This window comes from Chamaea fasciata, unplaced genomic scaffold, assembly GCF_029207755.1.
Source record: "Chamaea fasciata isolate MVZ Bird 193981 ecotype frontalis unplaced genomic scaffold, bChaFas1.0.hap1 SCAF_14, whole genome shotgun sequence".
Taxonomy (NCBI): domain Eukaryota; kingdom Metazoa; phylum Chordata; class Aves; order Passeriformes; family Sylviidae; genus Chamaea; species Chamaea fasciata.
In genome coordinates, this window is record NW_027094099.1 from 949,568 (window position 1) to 966,318 (window position 16,751).

Consider the following 16,751-nt stretch of genomic DNA (forward strand, 5'->3'; position numbering starts at 1 on the left):
CCATGAGGCATGCAAAAAAATCTGATAGATAGAACAGCGTATAAATTTAGACAAAGGGAAGAAAAACAATGCAGATCTTTATTCAAACCAGTATGTGCAATGACCTCGGCGGCTTACTGTCAAAAATAAAGATTGCAAGATTAGACTGGTAACATGTGTTCTGTGTATTTTCTGCATAAAATATATACACTTACCCAGCTCTCTGTAAATCTATGGTACACAGTATACAACTGCACATTTATATGTAAACACATTAATATGCCGATTTCAGATATGCTATATGGGCAGGAAATTTTTTTTTTTTTTAAAGAAATATTTTAAGATCTACATCAAATCTTCCCAGTACATCCAGTAACTTTAATGAAAACCGGATTCTGCACGGGTAGTGAGAACCGGAACCACCCAGTAACCTTTCAGTGTGATAAGATGCCTCAAGTACGGGCGTCATCTGTGGTTTGAGAAGAGCTGCAGAGAATCTCAAAGTACTTCACTGCTGTTTGCTTGTTCTCTTGAGGATCCCCACCCTGAGAGCAAAGGCGAGCAGAGCACTGCAGCCGTACCTGGATGAAGGTGGCCAGTAGAACGCAGCTCATCTCCTGCTCCAGGATGATCTTGTTCTGAGGGTTATTGAAACACGCAGCTATGAGCGAAGGGAAGAGCACTTTGATTAAACGAGGATCACTGAAATACTGGAAAGGCAACTGGCAGAGCTTTTGCAGCACCGTGGGGTGACGGCCAGATTGTACAATGATCTGAAAATACAAACGGAACAAAATTAAACCACGTGATCTATCTTTTCTTTTCTTCCTCTAAACCACCAAGAGTGCTGAAGTCATGCTAAAAAAATGAGCATGGATGAGGAGTAAGTACTAAAAATAAAGCCTATAACATTTAGTTCAAATAACTTCTGTTTCAGTGTGCGAGTACTATTTTTATGGCGGAATAATATAAAAATTATAAAGCTCTGAAAGTTTTTTCTGTATCACCCAAAAAGATACAGCAAGTAAGCAAGGGATTAATTTACAGATTACAATAAAATAGATAATTTAATACCTTAATTCAAGAGACAAAGAATTACAGCTCAGGGCCTACTCTAAGTTAGAGCCATGAAACACAAAACCCCAACGCCTGCCATTTAAACACACTGAGCATGGAGGGAAAAAAAAAATCAGGAAGAAATCACCAGGATTTAAAAAATCCTGCTGAAGTCTGACCATCCTTTCCTGGAGCTGGCAATTCGAGAGGACTGTGTTTCATGGAGATGTCTGCCACACATTCTCAGGCACCAGAAAGAAAAGGGGATTGTGAGCTGCCCAGCGAGGAGTTTCTGTAAGGAGAGACTCCAGAGATCCTCCCATCTGTATTCCTTATCTCAGTTTCTATCAGTGCCATTGGCTCTAAAAGGAGAATTGTTTAGATAAATGGGACTGTTGTCATGAAGAAGGCTAAGTTTACAACTGTATACATCAGAGGAAATAAGGCAATGCTATCACTGGTCTCCTACAAAGGAACCTTTCCAATTCACTTGATATTCTTATAAAATCTTTGCCATAAACTAAAAAATGCCCAAATCGGATCTGTTCCAAGTAACCTTGATTAGACAATTACAATATGAAAGAGCTGTTTGACCCAAAGTTGGCTTTTTGGCATAGGAGGAAGCTTCTATAACGTTGGAACACTGTAAAACTGAGGGTCATGACTGTAAATTGTACTTGGAAAAACACAATTTTACAGGTACACACCCAGACAAGACTGCATTCAAATTAAAACCAGAAGGACAGAAAGAAGCAGTCGAGACTACAAGAACATAAATTACAGGGATTTACAAGTTTTCAAAGCACTTTTAATAATACCTTCAGAGCACACACTAAGTTGCTAATGCAGTTCAGTTTAAAAACAAGATGAACAAAATAATAGTTTGCATTTGTTTCAGTTCACCGGGCAAAAAAGACTTTGAAAACCTTTCAAAATACTGGTAACAATGTCTTAATGCCCTTAAAGACAGGAGGAACTGACAGCCAAGAAAGTGAGAATTAAGCATACATTCAGACACTGTTTTGAGGAAAATATCACCGAAGCATTTGGATGATTCTAAACTCTCAGCTCCCATCCTGTAAGCAAGAGGTGCCCCCCAAGTTTGGGAGTACTGTCGACATTTTAAATTAACCAGAGAGCTTATTATGCTGTTCGATTTTTCTGTCATAAATTCTACAATCAGTAAAGTATTTAAAGTCAACCATAACTGGTATTAAAATAACTACAATTGGCATTTCTGATCCAAGACAGAACAAGGGAACTCTTGATTTCTTTTTAACGGCCACCATACCCTTGATGAACAGGCAGAGGCAAAGAAGTTTTTGGGATTTCTAATTTTTCATTTCACAGTCCACTTCCTTTACCTGTCCTAAAAATGCCATGGATAGTTAGTGAAGTCCTGCCAAACTCACAGCGCAGATACCCAAATAGCTTCCATGGAATTATTATTTCATTGCCTTTTTCTTTTCAACAGTTTTACTACTATGACGTTATCAACATTAAAGATAGGAAGGTATATAGAGGGCTTGCTGACTGTTCTAATCTGGTATTTATCACATGTGGAATCAATTTAATGATTTCAGCTCATTGTACTAATGCAGCTACTAAACCTGATACACTATATTACATACTCTGAAGAAAAAAAACATGAGTCACTCCTTACTGGAAAAAGCCCCAATCAAATAAACCTGCAGCAGAGCACATATTCCTTGTTTCACTGTCAGTGGCTGGAGAAAGTGAAGGCCAGCACTTGACTTAGCACATGAACAACAAAGAAAGCAAATGAAAACCTTGTATTTCTCTGGCTTGATTTTTTTTTTTCTTTTCTTTTTGAACAGTCACTTGCCTTAGTAATCCCAGGGCGTTTTGCAGGCCTGGAATATGGAATACTCATCTTACAAACTGCCCTCATACAAGATACAAACTCCTTACTGAAATGCAGCTTGCCTCTCCTCCTGCCACAGACCGGGATCCAGATGCATTTACCTAGAATTAGCTTTTCTTGTTGCTCTCTCTCTAGCCTGCTAGTCAGATATGCCTGTCAAATGTAACAAGATCCTAATTAAATCATTGCATTTCTGGACAGCCAAGCACTTCAGCACCTGCTTAACTTCAGCCATGTGCCTACATTTCATTAATATTTGCTTGTGGTTTTCCTTTTCTGAACTGAGACCTACCAGATTAGTCCAAGCTACTACAATTTTTTTTTTTTTTTTAAAATCTAGAACAGGCAACTCACATTGATGTTTTCTGTATTTCCTTTTAAAATGTTGTTTATTCTCAAAACTTGGAGATATTCATAAAACTTTATTGGTTTTACCCGTGCTTAGCTGGAATAAATTCCAGCTTAGTTGATCTTATTTATGGCCCAACACGCACTAAATGCTGGAACAATCCTGTGAAGACCCAAACAACACACAGGTAGGAGACACAGCAAATAGGTTTCTGAATTGCTATTTCATGATGAATGAAGGAAGATTTCCTTTGTGCCACCAGCCAAACTCCAGGCCCTGATCCATCTGTTAGAGAGTGGCTGAGAATTCAGGTTGAGCACACCAGAAAGCACTGGTCAATGCAAAAGCCTGCTGGGGAGAGACTGGAGCAACTCAAATCCTCACTTTTAGGACTCCAACCTTGCCTGGTTGGTGTCTGCATTTCCAGGTCTCCCGCACCACGCGTGCTGTGCCTGCTGCATCCACAGCCCACTGCCTGGCACCATGAGTGATGTGGTGACCTGGGGGAACTTTCCACTGAGCACCACCTTTCAGGGCTGCCCATCAGTTACCTTCTGTCACTCCCACCACTTTATAGCCTTCTGCAGCTCCTGCTAATTTGCTTAATCTCCAATAGCCAATGGGTCAGGCTCCCTCCTCTGCCCTACCAGCAATCCATGCTCCCGTGCGCCTCTGCTCTCGCACGTGCAAGAATCATCCCCATCAACTCTACCGGTATTTCTGAAGTTTATATCACTTAGGAAAGCATGATTCATGATTTCTGAAGTCTCTAGATAGAATCCATGTTTTCCTCACGTTTACTCCGGCCAATATTCACAACAAAGTGTATTGCTTGGCCATTTGCTGCAGTTCCCACAGCGAAAGCCCGAAGCAGTATAAAAGTCAGTCTTTCAAAACAGACTTCAATGACAAAAGCCAGCAATATGCCACACAGCACTTGAGCAATAAAACAGGACGATCAATCAAAAAAATTAAAAGCTCCATGTGGTATGAAACAGCAATAAAGTAGTGAGGGGAGCTCATCATTCTGGTGGGAGATAAGGCTTCCTCAGTCACTCAGGTAGGGTGGCTGGCTCCAGACCTGAGGCGACTGCTGGAAGGATTTCCATAAGGATATTCCATCCTGGATCCTCAGTTTTTCCCTGCATGCCCACCAGGACAGCAGCCTTCCTCTCCTGCCACTGCTTCCTGGCACCCTGCAAAGGAGAATTTCCCAAGACTGAATGTCTTTTCTAAGGAACTAACAGACCATATGAACCCAAAAAACTTGGGCATGACTTTCCTCTAGGTAGCAAAGGGGAGTGCTGCAGCTCATTTCATTTTTCAGTGGGCTCCAAGGGCCCCAGAATTAAAGTTCTGATGCTGCTGCAGGAATAAGAATCATGAAAGTGCAGCTCCTTTCCTTCCTTGCAGGGAGATGATGAGCAGCACACATAGCAGCCTTCGCCCAAGAACTAGCAAGGGAAAGATGTTTTGCTGAACACCTCCTAATTCTATTTACACACGGCGTATGCATATTTGTACTTCACTTAATCTTCCTCTGTATTCCTTTTATCAGAGAAAACTACCATTACTTTAAAATGTATATGTATGTATTTTTGTCAAAGGACAGTCATAAAATCCACATAACTAATAGGATCCAGAACTTCGGAATAGTACAGCAATGCCACAGGAATGTCTCAGCAATTACATGTCAAATCAGATGTAAAATCTTAGCAATTCAAGAGTTAATTTTACAGAAAACTAAAATAAGAATCCTCTTGCCTTTGAAACCATATTTTCATAATCAGGTAACTGAGTGTACAAACACGATTTTCATCAACAAAACAAAAACGTCATTTAGAACGTTGAAGAACGACTGCACGTAAAATACTGAACAAATATTACTTACATTAAAGTAAGTAATTTATTAAAACATTCATATATTCATATCATTCATGTATTCATATGTTCTGAATAGACATGTAATGGAGATGCATGTTAGTAATTTGTCAAGAACTAGCAGTTCAATTAAATTGCCCTGTGAAGATTTATGACAGAGCAGCATTTTTGGTGACAGTTTTGAGTTTCTTTTTCTAAGTCGTAACAGCATTCAAAAAAGAGGAACTACTTGAATTTAAAACTCTGCTTGCAATCTTCCAGAGATTCAAAGAAGATTATGATCCCAGATTGGTTTCCAACGGTTCTATGCATGTATGTTAAATATTGTCAGATATTTTATTACAAATAACAAAATAAACGGTTCAGTGTCAGACCAAGAACTTTTTCGCTGTTTGTGTACCACACAAGGTTAGTCCAGGATTACTGCAGACTGGAAGTGCTGATTTTTAGAGCAATATTTAGTCTAGTTCTACTGGTGGATTTAGGTTTTCTTGCTTCACTTGGACATTTGCAGCTCTGTAAAGACATCATTCATGTCAGTTATTTCTGTCAATATACACAATAAAACCAGCAGAATTGTCTTTTATAGAAGCCAATTCATTTTGCAGCCCGACAGAAGAGTAAGCCAGCAGCAAACTTCTTGTCTGTGGAAGGGCAAAACGGAGAAGTGACTCACTTTGGGGAGAAACTTTGGGAGCAGAGGCACAGCTGGCACCACGGCAGGGCCAAGGCCAAGGCACAAGGTGGAGACAACATCCAGCAGCTGCGCTGCCATCTGAGCCCCTGGCACTGCCTCCCACCCCATTCCCAGCCAGGCCACGGAGACTCTGGGTGCTTCCTGCAGTCCATCCCTTCGCTTCATCCACAGAAGAAAGGGGAAATGGGCAGCAGAGAAAGGAAAAAGACTGCCAAGGAGAGAACTGCAATCTGTAGGCACAAACCCAAATGCTTTGAGTTTTGAACAAAACCTTACAAGTCAACCAAGTGCACTGCTCTTGTGTGACTAACCCTGCATGAAAATGTCAGGTTCTTGGTAGTCGACAGTCAGGCTGATGGGTTTTGTTAATTTTGACCAAATATGAGGAGTTGTAGCTCTTTTCTCAAGTGAAAACTGAGACAAAGTTATACTAACGTGGATACAGGAACAAGCAGTTGGAATGTTCAGAACTTCCTGAAGCAAAACCTTCTTTGGCTCCTGGAGAAAAACTTGGCAGTGAAATGGGGAGTTCCACAGGTACTTAGAAACAAATACAGTGCTTATCACCGGGAGCTGAATTCACTTTCTAGAAAAACATCCTTCCCCACAGAATTTCCTTTCAATTTTATGAAACGAAGCGTTAAAACGTGCCCTTTCCTTGCCTGTGCTCTTCTGCTATAATGTAGCTCATGTTCAGATGTGATTTTCTTAGAACAACTCAGCCTAAAAAGTTAATGGTTCTCTGAGGGGCACTCCCTGGCTTCTCTGCTATCTCAGATGACCTGCGCTTCCAACCTTCAACATGGCCATTATAAACATTAGGATCTTAAAGTGGTAGTCGGTATGGAAACCACTAATGTTTCTTATCCATGCACTTATCATTTATATAAATGTCAATTCTAATTTGCACTAACAAGTAGTAACTTCATTGAACAGGAACTGTGCATCTAATTCCTATAACAGTAGTCCATCAAACAGTTAAATCCCTTTGTTTGATGTCAGGTTATTTACAGCTTTGTAAAAGAAATAAGTCTTTATTTTAGTAGTCCAGAGTTTCTCTTCAGAGTTAGATCTGCATTATTTCTTTGCTTCTATATAAACAGATCTCATACTGCTAGTATTTAATCAGCAGAACATGTCACCACTTAGGCTCTTCTTCTGTTTTAAGGTCAAGCTCTTTTCTTTCCATTTTGCAAACTCCACTATTGGCAAAGCTCTGAGCGAAGAATGTTCTAAATTCCTCCTAGCATTTCTCGGGAATCAGAGCACCGTTTCCATGCAAAAAGAAAGTTCCAGAATCCTACATGCAAATGTAAAAATAAGAATTTTATCTATTTGAAAGATTCCAGTGTTTATTTTCTTAGTGTCATGTGTAAACTTTCAGAGAGAAGATAAGGGTGTTCAGGAATAACATCAGTCTTCCTATACACCACATACTAAGCACTGTCCTCTTAGAGCTCTGTGCTTTAAGCAGATTCAGGGGTGCTCTGTGTATACATCACAGAAAAAAATTCTCACATCAGTTTTTGTATAATCATCCTAAGACATATCAACATTCAGGATAGGACAAGGGCCAACCACCAGGACAGTGGTGCAGTGCAGCAACGCGCTGACAATGTAAAAATGTTTGTCAAACTTGATGCTAGTGGAAAATCTAGCAGAAGCTCATTATACAAAGCTTTTGAAAAAATGCAGCCCAAAATGACAACAAGTCACCTTAGTTACAAGACAACAAATGAAGTATATATAAGATTAAATTAATTGATAAATAAATAATGTTAAACAAGTATCGTAAAAGATAAACTTCATTACAGCGTGATGAAAGGAAAATGGACGCAATTCTAATATGCACTGAGGTTACTTGTGAATTTAATACTTGTCCAGGCTACAGGAGAAAACAATAGTCTAATACCTGACCTGGAAAAAGTCTTAAGGAAAAGCCTAACTTCTGAAGTGATCGCATTTTAGCGTTTATCAACATAAAAATAAACATTTAAATGTGAGGTTGTTCTCCCACTTCATGTTAAACATATACTTATGGACCCTGCTAAACCAAAGGCTATCACTGCTTTCTAGAAAATTCTAAGCTTCATTGTTTCCACAATAATGTAACAAAAGATTCATATGTTTAAGTGTTGGCCTAATAGTTTTAATCAGAAAATATTATTATAGATCCAATGTATGAGAAATACATATTCTGTCAGATAAAATTAAAAAAACCATCACGACACATCTCGAATCCTCAGGTATTATTCTGAGCCCTGAAGTGATCAGAATTAGCCTTTGCAGCCCTGCACTGTTTTTGAAGAATCATCTTCACACTCAGGTAACATCTTCAGCTTCGACGATGAGACACTTACAAACTTAGGCTGCTGCTTTGGGCACGATTCTCCACTCACTTACTCTGAATTAAATCCAATTGATCTGAAGGAAGATGATTTAAAGGGTAGAGAAGAAACAGGACCAGTCAACAGACGTTCAAGCAAACTATTGGCTGAGGTTTCTGCTAGCAGCCTTGGAAACAGAGCTAGTTTTGGTCAAAATCCCCAGAAGGTGTGAATAATTCAAACATTACAGTCTAAAACACATAAAATCCTTTTGTGTGTCTCAGAGCATTTTCTCTCTTCAAAAGCAAACGTTTTCTGTCACACTCTGGAACTCTACTCACAAGTAAGCTAGGCAGTGTTGGAATTACTATTCCTAGCACGTTTTGTCTTACGGCTTCCACAAGAAATGCGAAGGGTTTGTCAAAGTATCCAATCAGCAACTAAAAAGCTTGTGAAACACTGAGCCACTGGACATACTACAGAGCTGGCCGAGACAAAACTTCAAACACAGCAAGAAAATGCGCTTTTCTGCCACGAAAAATGAGCTACGCTTCACCCTTTACTAAGGGGAGAGGAAGACGAGCAATATTTTCCATAGCACTCCATTAACGCATTTTGCTCTTTATGTTTCAGTATCGCTTCAATCAAGCGCGACTTGAGCTGAACACGACACAAGGGGTTGGGAAGACTTCTCTGGGCGTCTTGCAGGCTCCCACCCTCAGAGCAGCATCCAAGGAAGAACTGTCAGCTGCTGGGAACACAGAGCAGGCCGACGCTGCCTCTGCATGGGGCCGGCCACGGCGGGGACAGCCACGGCGGCTGTGCAGAGCCTGCGAAACCCAGAGTTTATGAGAGCGGCACAGGGAGTTCCCTCGCACATGAGGCCAGACAGACAATAGCTCGCAAGGCTGATTAAATATTTGCAGGCTTCAGACTTTGTTTTAAGTCTCAGTGTGAAAAGCGGTTCCCAAGCAAAGGGGCGAGCGCAGCGCTGGGTGGGGCGGGCAGGAGGACAGCAGCCTTGCGCAAGCTCCTGCCTCCGTCCAAACCCAGGTCTGAGCAGGGAACAAACTGCTTATTAAGCAGGATTATGCCAAACTCTGTGGTGTTTTTTCGATGTGGACAAAGATCCACTGGGGATTAAGCTGAGACCACCAAACTCCTTTTATCCTGACCCAGGAGTAAGATTAGAACATGGTGCTCCGGAGGCGGATCAGCCGATGGCTCCCTCTCTTCCTGTGCCTCAGTTAGGGACTGTATTTGAAGGCTGTTGGAAGCATTGGCTTGTATGACTTTGGGAGAGAAGTTTATTCTTTCGTGTTTACAGTTTGAGAGGAAGACAGTAAGATAAATCCAAATGCATTAATTTCTCACACTAATTCCTATACACTCCCTCTTCTCCTCCCTACAGGAATCAGCCAGTCATCACGAACTGAAATGAAACGCACTTTACTTCACGCTGAGTCTTTGCTCGTATTAAATTACCTTTCCCCACATCCTCTCAAAAACCCCCAAAAAATCCAGGACACATTTTGGAATGTTAGAAATACAATTAAGATGTGACACATGAAATGTGTGGTCCCAAATGCTTCTGACAGATTTGATTTGCTTTGTCATAGATCATTCTTAAAAAGAAAAAGTTCATCAGGAAGCTCTAACAACAACAAAGGTGTCTGACAAATTACCTAAAAGGCATCTTTTCCCCGACTGCCCAGACAGGAATGCCATCTTTCCTGAAGACATTGGTTCACTTAAGTGAATTTATGTGGCTGAGGATGTAAGGCTGTGAGAGCCAAAGCACACATTACAGAGCTGCCTTAATGTACTCCGCTCTAACTCGGGCACTTTAATCCTTGGGGGATTTCTGTTCACGAGCTGAAGTGCTTCTAAATGGGAGTCAAGACTACAACTTCACATGAATCACTCACTTGCCAAAATCAGCTATTCCACAAAATTTACCAGGCATATTTCTTGTTCAAACCTTTAAAGCTTTTAAACATCAGGGTATGGGGCTTTTAAAAAAAAGTTTTAAAGAAAAAACCCGTAACCTCAACATGAAATCAATACTCCTAAAAATCCCTTTTTGAGCAGAAATAACAAAATCAGAATTAAGAAATTTCAGATCCTATTTACTTACAGATAGGGATGTTAACTGCACGGTAACTACCAATTCCTGCACCTTTACTCTTTGTGCTGCATTTTCATAAAGTTCACCTACCAGATCAAAATTGTTCCAGTCACTCCACAGCCCCAAATGCAACACAAACTACAAAAGTTTAATGATGGCCTCTAGTAAACAATCTATATGGAAACTCTACATATTTTTTTGTAAGTTGCAAGTTTTCCTGTTCACATCTGATTTTCACAACTTTTTCCGTTTTAGAAGTATTTTTCTTCCTTCCCACTAACACTAGAGAAAACTGGCCCCATACTAAAACTCAAGATGTACTAACTCTTGTCAAAAGGCACAAAATAATTTCCCTCCAGAAGGTCACTTTTAATCCAAAGTCCCTTTGCAAGTGCTCCCTGCAGCCCAGTACTCGTAACCACAGCTAGGATGTGTCATACACATGTATATTTGTCACATATATATTTGTGACAGATACCGTGTATGACAAAGGCTCCTGCTACTTTGTCACACAAGAAACGCTTAGAAGAAAATACTAAGTCAATCACTTAACAAAAAAGGGAAAATAATCTTGGGATGAATCCTTCCTCGGGGACTAACCACCACGCTTTGGGTGCCACGAGTGAGTCCTAAATGTCAAGATCCTTTCAGAACTGTGCCTACCATACAATATTCCAATTCCTTTACATACTGTATTTTTACCTGTGATACTGCCGTGTGACATTTCACATTTTTAACATGGGAGAGATTCCCTGCCAAGATATCCTGTTATCTCACTGCTCCTTGCTCCTTTACCTGGAGTTAGCTGGGATGCCTGAAAGGTGTTTTGCAACAAATAATCCACACCTGTATAGCGAGGAGTAATTTCTAGTAGGTTACTGATACTATTACATCTAATTCCATGTGCTTCTGTCTTCAGCATATGGATTATTAGATATTAACATTTCGATTACTTATGAGTTTAGAGTAACACCTTGTTTTGGGCACAAACGTCTGGGGATAGAGGGTTTGGACAGAGAAATAAGTTCGACTTACACAACTGGAAGACTTTTGGGAATGAAATCCCTTCTTCAAGGATATACAGTGTGCGTGTACATTTTTAAAAAACTTCTGAGGGAACTTTTTACTTCTATCTACAAGCCTAATTTTATAACAAAGTTCTGAAAAGCTGCACACACTTTTTCCTGACTCTTTCAGCAGAGATTTTGCTTTGCAATCTAGCAATAGTGTCTTCTAGAAGCATACAGTTCGTATCTTACAAGCCTTTAAAGTTGGTGGGATTCTTCTAGAGCACCCTAAATACAGTGTGTATCAAAGACTTGGGAGAACAAAAGCTATCTTTATTTAAATAAAGGCATAGCAATGCAAACGAATAACGCAACTTCTTTTGGAGCCTATCAGCAAGATCCAGAGGCTGAGGATCTGATTTGTGAGGGCTTTTCAGATGAAAAATATTCCCTCACTGCAATGAATATGGAAAGATTTCTATTCCCAATGCAGCAATGTGAAAGAAAGCAAATCATCTGTCATTCCTGGTAATTTAATTACAGGGCCACATTCAATTATTCAATATAATATGCAAATAAGGTGAGGTGACAGCACATGCTAATTATATTCATTATACTAATTAAATCAAACAATAAAAGGGGATAAAAATGTAATGAAATAGAAGGATAATTTTAATTAACAAGAACATTTTAATTAGAAACTGTAATTCTACAGTCTGATATAGTAGGCTTGGCTATTGAAAGATTGGACATTATGTTTATTACCCAGTTTAGCGTTCCACGTCTATCCTGGGTATCATGGGACCTGTTTTTGTAGGGCAGTAGATTAAATGGTGGCCAGAGAAAGGGAATCCCTTTTCCCTGCTCATCCCTGCTGAGGAGCAGATGCCCAATCAAGCTGAGCTGGCCTGTGGAGCAGAGGCTGTCTGGGTCTGTAGTAAAGACAGGTTCACCTGCCAACACAAAACAGGGCAGCTCAGCCTCACCGCTGGCCTCGGAGCATTTCAAATATTAAAGAAACACTCCTTGCTTTTTGCAATTTTCACTTTCATAACTGATTTACTTCTTCAGCGACAGCAGCTGCCCAGGAAAAGCTTTATGAATGTTAAAACAGAATAGGAACGAAGGAAAGGAATATTACTAATATATTATATGTGGGCAGAGTCAGCAAAATCACGGTCTTTCTAAAATAAACAGAGCAAGCACTATCAAAACACTCAGGAATGTATTCCTCAGGAATCCACTGTCCTCACAGCTCCTTGACAGAATCACTTGGGCCTGGCCCAGGAGCCAGGCATGGTGGAAACACCAAGTGGGAGCCCAGGCAGAGGCTCCGTGTGTGGGACCCACCGGGAGGGGCTGAGGGCTCCGGCAGCTGTGGGGAAATCTGAATCTCCAAGCTACACAAGAGAAAAGCACTTTCCTCCTTCCCTTTGAATTTGCTACTCAACTAAGTATAAAGACTTTTACAGACAGCATCATAAATGAAGTCAAACCTATATTGTATTAAATGACTGGCATACGATGCTCTTGGAAGATTTTGTTCTGTGACTGTGAAATATTTAGGAAATTGCCCAATTCTTATAATTTTGTCTGCATAGTGGCAGCAGTTTGCTTACTTAAATCACTGTACTACTACAGAAGGTCAATGCTGAGGTTGACAGGCTGTAAAATTTCTGTTTCAGAAATCTATCTATTCTCCAACCTGGGGAACTGTTTTTTTTTTTTTTTTTTTCTTTTTTTTTAAAGTTGCCTTTTTTTCCTTCTTCCAGAATGCTGCTTTGGACATTTGTCTGTTGAAGTGGATAGACAAAGCAACCACAAAACGGGACACAGAAAACTCCAGACAACGGTTTGTTCTTTTTCGTTTTGAGCACTGAGAGGAATGAAAACATACCTCCATTTGTACTAAGAAATACAAATTCAGAGAGGAAACTACTTTAAACTACAAACATTTCCAAACAAACGCACATTTGACTGCAAGAAGAACCTGAATCTGCCTTGAAGTACGTCAGTTATTGACTCAGTTGAAGTTGATTCAAATACTAAATAGAGCTATCTGGCTATACAGAAATTTGTTTTCACAGCTCAAGTCTAGCGTATCTATTTTTATTACACTGTACTTGCCAGGACTCCAAGCCTACTATTTGAAAACTTCCACTGTGAGACCAATTTTTTATTTTTAGTACAACTCCCCAGATGATCAACAATGAAAGAAAAAAAGTTGGAAGCTCTTAATGTAATAAAAAATTAAACCATAACTGAATGAAAAGAAAGCATTTCCCTGCTCATGAAAAGCAGCCTGTCTAGGGGAAGTCACAACCCAAAGAGCACCTTAAAATAATGACCATAATAAAGTCGTACTGTTTTGCCTGGTAGCAAAAGAAAAATTACTTCCTTTCACTGAAAAACCATCCAGTATCTTTCAAGTACCTGAGTAAGGAAAGCTTCAGTTTTTCAAAATGCCTTTTTAAACAAAAAAAGCCAGACCCAAATGCCTCTTCCTCGGGGAACATCTCATTAATGAAGAATATTAGAAATTACATAAAAAGTTAAGCATGTCATGACATCTGAGATGGCACCTCCAAAGCAAACCACCCTAGAAGAGAGCTCTTAGGGTACGAGAAGGACTGACACGGCTGTCTGACTGAAACCCTAAAGCCGACTTTGAGAGCTGAAGGCTCCAGGACCCAGCTGCAAGGCTCCCCCTCAGCATCCTGGGGCCCCGGGGCCGCTGCCAGGGCACGGCCAGACCTTCCCCAGGCACCGGCACTGCAGGCTGGCACCGCTGCAGGAAATCCCTCTGCTGCACTCTTCCTGCAGTGCCGACTCCTCCATGCACATCTGTCTGGACTTGTGTGCCACAACAGGGATTTTTGAGCTGCAGAGAGAAGACAAGGTGGTTTGCTGGCACGACTGGGAGCCAGCTGGACCCGTGGGGCAGCAGAGGGGCTCCAAACGGCAGCAGCATCACACGGGGTTAAAAACGACCATTCTGAAGTGCTGCCAAGAGGCAGCTCCAGATGCTGAGTGGGATTTGGTCACACAGGCTGGGGAGGCTGCAGCATCCTCCCTCCAGCTCTGGCCAATCCCACAGAAACATCACGATACAATTATATAATACTTGTGGCAGCATTGTCAGCGTGCCAATTATAGTCAATACCTGTAAGAATGTTATCGATCAGCTTTTCCCTAAAACCTTTCCTAACAAGTTTTAACACTTCCTCCTGGAACTGAGGGCACTGAGCTCCCCACCCTGACCCTCCATCCCAAAAGCTGAGCACAACAGGGAACCAGGTGGTACAAGCACAGAGAGAGAACACAGTGAGTGCCTGCACAAAATGCAGCATTCAGCTGAATCACACCCAGCACGTGGGCACTGTAGTGCAGTACCTACACATTCAGAGTCAGCTTCACATATTCAAAGAGCCAGTGCCAAGTCCTGCCCTGCCCAATACACCCTGAGATGTTTACACATAAGCTGAGGAAACCAGGAGATTTTAAAGACCGATATATCTGAAACATTTTTTTTTGGGGAGTTTTGTGTCTGTGTTATTTTATAAGCCAGTAAGAGAGGTCACGGAGTCCAGTGGCAAAAGTGGACAACAATCAAGGAAGCTAAAGGGGAGTTTTTACTGTTTCTTGAATAGGGCATTTAGTTTATGACTGAAAAGATTCATGGAGAAGAATGGCTTTAACCTGAGAGTGGCAAGCAGGGAGACAGCTACACTGGCATCCAAGGACAAGTCTTCATGGGAGAACAGCTTGGTTGGCTTTAGAAAGGTTTAACTTGGGTATCACAACCATCTGATCAAGCTGACGTGAAGCAAACTTAGAATCAAAAATATCAGTTTCTAAGTGTATGTACCTTGGCAGTGAGCAAGGCCAGCTCAAATCAATGCAATGGCAGCATAAGAATTCCAAATGGAGTTTGCTTATGGACACACAAAATAAATTTCTTTGTCTTAACTCAAAACTTCAGCTTCTCTTTTGCAAACACATCCCTTTGTGCTCGCAGGAATCCCAAGTGCTTCAAAACCAACGCTGAGGGGATGAGTTTCCTGGAGGGATCCATGACTAAATGTGCCCCTGATAACTTCTGATCCCCTTTTCCATTTGCCTTACCTGGTTATCTGGGTTGTTTACAGTGAAGTAGCCCACACAAATGATGACTTCGTGCAGCAATCCTTCACAGGTATGCTGGGAGCAGTACCACAGCAGGGAGCTGATAATGTGCCTGAAGGCCAGGGACAGTCCTTCAGCTCCCACAATCGACTGAAAAACAGGCCAAGAAACAGAAATTAATACTCCAGCAGTATGTTCTAGAACTGGTGTGAATTGTGTGCATATCAACTGCACCCCTCTGGGGCTTTTTTGCAAAGTGCAGACTGTGTTCTTTGCTGTGAAAGGCCAGGATCAATCTCTTTTTTCAGCTGCTTACTGTTCACAACTGGAATATAACATTAAAAGCCACAGAAGCAAGAATAAATTCAAATTTTCAAGGGCCACAGGAAAAACTGGATTCTGCTTATTTGACATTCAGCGTAACATTAGGTTGACCATTTCATTTGATATACATTACACGATCCAGGAAAATTTAGTAATATCTCCTAGAAATAAGCAAAAGAAACCAAACCATCTTCATTTCTGCACTAGAGCAAAACGGATTTCTCGTTAATAACTCACTCTCTGAATGGAATACAATGATGAATAAGAAATAACAATTTTTCAAACATTACAGAAAGTTAGAAACATCCAAAAGGAGAGAACACTCAGCTGCAAACCTTCTTGGGATGTTTTTTAAAAGTAGGCAAATTGCTGTAACGTGGAGATTCGGAATTAGATTTTATCTGCGCAGCCTACAGCCTCTATTTAATAAACATGTCAAGCAGACAGAGCGACACAGGGTCAAAGGGGAAAACTAAAGCACAAGGAATGAGCACGACAGACCCCTAACTCTAATGAAACAGCAATGCAGGCCTGAGAAAATCTCTTTCATTTCAGAGTTTTCTTTATTTTCTACCTTGTAGTCTGTGGTAAATATATATACATAAATCCCAGGCTGTGGCAGAGTTTAGTCTTACTGAATTCCAAATACAAGCAGCAAAAGCAGGATCCTTGACAATGAAACCAGGCTCAGCTGTGGATGCTTTTGATCTTGAACTTCAAGCATTCTGGTAAGTCAGTATATTTTCAAAATTTAATGCCCAATACAGGCACCATTTACTGCTTTATGTCATGTAAACGCCACGTTCTCAGGTCCATCCTTATTTAATTAGTGCTGTCCGTGCATGCTGTGACCCAGCACTCTGGGTTTAACCTCCCCTGATAACAACAGGCCAAAGGGCACCTGAGTTTGTGTATAAAAGTTAAACTAATTTTTCAAGGAAACTATGCTTCCTTTTTAGCCAAAATTAATATCAGCTCAGGACCCTGTGCTGT

At 40.8% G+C, this 16,751-nt stretch overlaps 1 protein-coding gene across 2 annotated transcripts in view; it reads right to left on the reverse strand.

Annotated features, from left to right (window-relative positions):
- The window catches only part of SCAPER (S-phase cyclin A associated protein in the ER), a 140,358-nt gene that overhangs the window by 4,060 nt on the left and 119,547 nt on the right, over positions 1-16,751 (reverse strand). For both annotated transcript variants that reach the window (XM_066196170.1, XM_066196171.1), the window contains 2 exons: positions 15,435-15,584; positions 561-752 (listed from right to left, as the gene is read on the reverse strand). In XM_066196170.1, coding sequence (XP_066052267.1) covers positions 561-752; positions 15,435-15,584 — 342 coding nt within the window. The remainder of the gene's footprint in view (positions 1-560; positions 753-15,434; positions 15,585-16,751) is intronic.